This window comes from Anneissia japonica, unplaced genomic scaffold (assembly GCF_011630105.1).
Source record: "Anneissia japonica isolate Jap-2015-1 unplaced genomic scaffold, ASM1163010v1 scaffold199_len4679917_cov187, whole genome shotgun sequence".
NCBI classification, from domain to species: Eukaryota; Metazoa; Echinodermata; class Crinoidea; order Comatulida; family Comatulidae; genus Anneissia; species Anneissia japonica.
Genome location: NW_022686322.1, coordinates 2,718,780 through 2,723,625, shown reverse-complemented (window position 1 = coordinate 2,723,625; position 4,846 = coordinate 2,718,780). Strand labels below are relative to the sequence as shown.

Genomic DNA, 4,846 nt, shown 5'->3' with positions numbered 1-4,846 from the left:
CCCGTAAGCTGCTCTCACCTCCCCCCCCCTCCCCCCAGCATACTGTTTGTACACTTGTGAAAATGTTGATAATGTTGAACAACCCGTAAGCTGCTCTCATAATAGTCGTTTTTATTTTCAATTGAAAAATTATTGTCTTTTTTTAAAAAAATAGGAAATAGTAAATTTGTTCATGAGCTTCCAAAATTTGATAAGGGCGAGGATGTGAAACTGTCTGTGTTGATGAAAAGCTTTTTAATATAATTCGGTATTTCAGTTGCCGACTTTGTAAATTAATAGACACGATCCGCGATCCTGAACTAGAGATCACATGATTTTCTCTTTACGCAATGTTCCCGGTACGCCCTCAAGCGAGAATTTGCGGAGCAGTCATATAACAGATTTGGAACGCGGGTCTCCTGGTACTAGAATTTGTGCAGCTCTGAAGTGAGCATTTACTTCGACACACCTCATTCATGATACTATGTCACGTTGTTGTCGTATAAAAGTGTCCCCAAATGCACTGTACATTACCTGCTTAAACTCTCATTTCCTCTGATGCGCATGTTTAACATTAGTTGGTATTCAAACTGGTATGATGTTTTGTACAGTATTTTCTTTTGAAGTAAATTAAGCTTACTGTAATTTCGGATTTTGAAAGTGTTCACCTGACATCCAATATCCATGTATTCATCTGTCATACCATAGAGAAAATTAAACATGGTCATGCTAAATGTTCTTTCGTAAAATCTATGCCTACTTAAATTGTGACATTACTTAACAATCATGGCTTACTCTCCCCAACCTGTGACTGTGTCCTTAATTCTACAAGAAATTGAAGATGGGCATGTAAGACTATACACGACCATCTTCATAAAATTCCACGTTCCCATACCACACTTATTAAACCCCAATGTTCCACACCCACATGTAGTACAACATGCCCTATTCACAATAAAATATGTGGCCAAGACCAACCAAACCAGTCATATCTTTAAATAAAATTATTTTTAGTTGTTTTTAGATTTGCTTCTTATATTTATATTGTGATAATTATAAATAGGATCATAAAATTTAATTTAACAAAGCCTTTTAACATTTGAATGCCATTACAAGAAAATTGTGGTCGCATTGTGTCCAGTTTAGTGATTTCATAAGTCATCAACATGTGTTCTAAAATCTACATCCAGGATTGAGGATACTGAACTGCTGCTACACAAATTTTTGTTTCTTCCTTGCATCTATCGCCAATAGATTAACAAAATATTATTTCTGTTAATATCCTTTGTTCACAAATGCAGACCAAAGAATCATTTAATAATGAAAAAAATGGGGAAAAAACCAATTAATTAGATATATTTTGTATAAACAATGTGTAAACAATAACTTGTTACGTAGAGTATGTATTGTACTTGTATCATTTTAACAGTAAGTAATGTTGCATCTTTATGCAATTATGTCATCAACCAAATTTACATAATTCTTTTCCAGTTTGTTAATTAACAATTGCATGACAATTTATTTTGAAGTGTTTTTGTTAACTATTAGCGTTCTAGTTTCAAGGGAACTTTAAAAACATGTTAATGAGCCTATTGTCTTCCACTTCACAGAACATCAGAGTCTGTTATTTATGGACACCAGAATGCCAACACACGAACATTCTTCCAGCCTACTAACGTCACATGGCCAATTAAAGGAATTCCGTCACCGAGAGATCTAGATTTTTGCCTCGAGCAACGAACAAGGAGAAAACTGTACCGTGAACATAACGTCAGCGTCATTTGAACAAAAACTGTTGATGATTACATCTTGAAAACCCTCTAATATTCAGTTTTATGAAATATATTTGCCTATTAAAATGGATTAAATATGTTGTTGATTTACACCATCATTCCGCAAACATATTAGACAGACGACCAACTTAGGAAATTTGAGTAGCAACCCAGTGACCACTTAAGCAGACGCATAAGTCGAGAAGAGCTAGATCTATATCGTGCTTACATTATGGAACACATTTCCTTTCAATTCAATTTCCTAAATTTCAATTATCAAGAAAATCTTTCATTATACAGTCAAGTTTAACACTGAATATTATTTCAAAATAACACGTTTTTGTTTATTAATGGTAATAATATATACAAGATCTAGCTGATTTTTAATGATTTATGTCAATTTTGTTACCCACCAAAATATTTTGGTGGCCCACTTGAGTTTGAAGAATATATATTGTGGTATAATTATAGCATTACTGCAAGACATTTTAGTGTTTATCTCTGTATTGTGCCATGATTGATTTTTAAAGTATCCTTTAGTACAGTAGATCCTGTTTGCTGCTTAAGTAAATGTATGATGAGGACATGTATTATTGATCCCTGTTATTGGTGGCGCATCGAGAACTAGTCAAACGCGTAACAGGGGTCTTGGGTCAGGGAGGGACAAAGGTAATAGTTTTCCTGGCTAGTAATTTATGACCCGGTGTGATACCCTCCCCCTCGAGCCAGCTTCCCTCCCCCCCCCCACCACCAATATAGAAATATGATATATCTTAACAGAATATATAATATTAGGCCTACAGACACATGTGTTTGAAACTAAATATAAGCATTTTCAGTATGGTTTTATTTATTACAAACATATTCTTTCACCATCAATACACATGCAAAGAATTATTACTGTAGTTTTTTTTTTTTTTGCATTTTAGAATGGACCAATGAGGCCCATCTTTTATGGTAAAACGATTTTCTCTTTGGGAATATTATGTGTTCAAATCTTCCTTTTGATTCTTGTCTTTATTTTTTCTTCTATTTCTTTTCCTTTTTCCTTTCCTGTCCTTTTTCTCTTTCCCTCCCTCACCCTCTCTCTTTCTTTCCTCTTCTTACCCAGCTGGAGAGAGGGGGAATTCTACCCCCACGCCTATTACGCCTCTGCTTTCCAACTATGCATGCACAAATGCAGATGCATGCTGTAATCTGATTTGAATTTTCAACAAATCTCGTTAGATGGTCTTACATCAATGGCCGGAATGGAAGATACTGCTACTACTGGTCAGCGATCTTTAGGAGGATTCTTATGCTGTTTGGTTTGAATTTGTTGATACCCGGTATTATACATCAAATGCATAAATACCAGGATTATGATTTCCATGATAGAAGATAAATATTCTGTGATTTACAACGCTGTTTTTGTGACCACCATCACTTCTGGCATCCCTAAGGAACATAGTATTTTTATGAAGCAGAATTATTGTATTAATTCAGTATGCATTCTTTCAACAATAGATTCCAAAATGGCTTATACCTGAGGCCCAGATCTAACAATCATCCATTGAATATATACACTGCCTGTGTCGAGCAAAGAATCTTATTTGATCCATTTAAATGAGCAATATAATGCTCCAAAACCAGGGAACCCTCAACATTCAATTAACACATGGATTGCTCATTAAAAAGGATGAAATAACTTCAAATGGAATGAGAAGTAGATCGTAACAGTCATGTTTTCGATAATTTATAGACTACAAAAATCTTTATATTTACTAATTTATAGGTTTATGCAAAGAGTATGTATTACAAGTCTATTATTACAGTGGTGGACCCAGAATTTGAAATAGAGGTGGCCTCAGGGGGATTTCTTTGACATATAGAGGGTCCATCCAAGAAATTATAATTTCCTTTTCTTTCCCTCCATTTTTGTATAATTTTGAAACCCCATCCTTTCCCCCCACCCACAACAACCAATTTTAATCCGCACTGTATTAATTTACAAGTCTATTAATTGGCGAGTGGAATATTTTCTCACTCTAATACCATACAACCCATTACTTAACAATGGACTGAAAGCATCCAAAGAACTATCATTGTTTACCTAGTTCTCAGTTTCAGTTGTTTATTTCATCACATTATTAAGCTTGTTTATTGATACTTTGTGGATTCCTGATGATGACATAATTAATGTTGAAATATTGAATCCCAACACGATGGCGTGTATTTCATTACTTGGAGTATGTATTATACTTTCTTATTGATACTTTATACTTAATCACCAACACTTAATTCTGAATATTATTGGCTACATTATTGACTGTTTCTCATTGGTTAATTTTTTGTAACACTTCTAGAATATATGTTTGTAATGTTGGAATCTTTATTCATTCCTGATGATGATCTAATAAAAGATCGAAATATTGAATCAAAATGACTAGTCTTACTTTATTTGGAGTATGTTTTATACTAAGTTATACTAATACCATACGATATACATTACAGGTTTCCCTCCAATTAAAGACCACTTTTGTGTCTGGGATTTCCATGGTCTTTAGCAGCTTTGGTCTCTAATTAGAATAATAGAGACATTGGTCTTTAATTGGAGCTGATCTTCATTTGGGTGGGTCTTTGAGGGAAATCTGTATTTAATTTCGTCCAAGAGCCGCAAAATTTATTGAAACTAAAAATTAGACTCATTCGTCAATTCTCATAGAAGATGTCAAAAATGAATTCCTGAATCTGCTTGTTCTCTCTACATAGAATTGCTTGCAGACATTTAACGTTCACTTAAAGCTACTATAAGCTAAGTAATTCAGGTATTAAGTTAGCTCTAACCAGAGATATGAAATGTATTAGAGACCACCGCAGGCAGTGGCATATAGGTGTTTTGAAATAGTATGGGAATGGTTGGGGTGCAAAAGTGAAGTTGGGGGGGGAGGTGGTGGCAAGCTCAACAATTTAGGTCGGTGAGAACTAGCTCGCAGATAAGGTAATATGAGGTAATTTTTAACTTGCATGTTTTTTTGCTTCGAATATTTTCAGTGGGGTGGGGCATGATGCGAGATATTTTTGGCACGTTGGAGGAACTTCTGAAATTTAATTTT

The 4,846-nt window shown here is 34.5% G+C and overlaps 1 protein-coding gene across 2 annotated transcripts in view; it reads left to right on the top strand.

The window, feature by feature from the left end:
* The window catches only part of LOC117115801, a 35,326-nt gene extending 32,859 nt beyond the window's left edge, over positions 1-2,467 (top strand). For both annotated transcript variants that reach the window (XM_033259751.1, XM_033259742.1), the window contains one exon: positions 1,590-2,467. In XM_033259751.1, coding sequence (XP_033115642.1) covers positions 1,590-1,764 — 175 coding nt within the window. In that variant the 3' untranslated portion in view covers positions 1,765-2,467. The remainder of the gene's footprint in view (positions 1-1,589) is intronic.
* Positions 2,468-4,846: the final 2,379 nt, after the last annotated feature.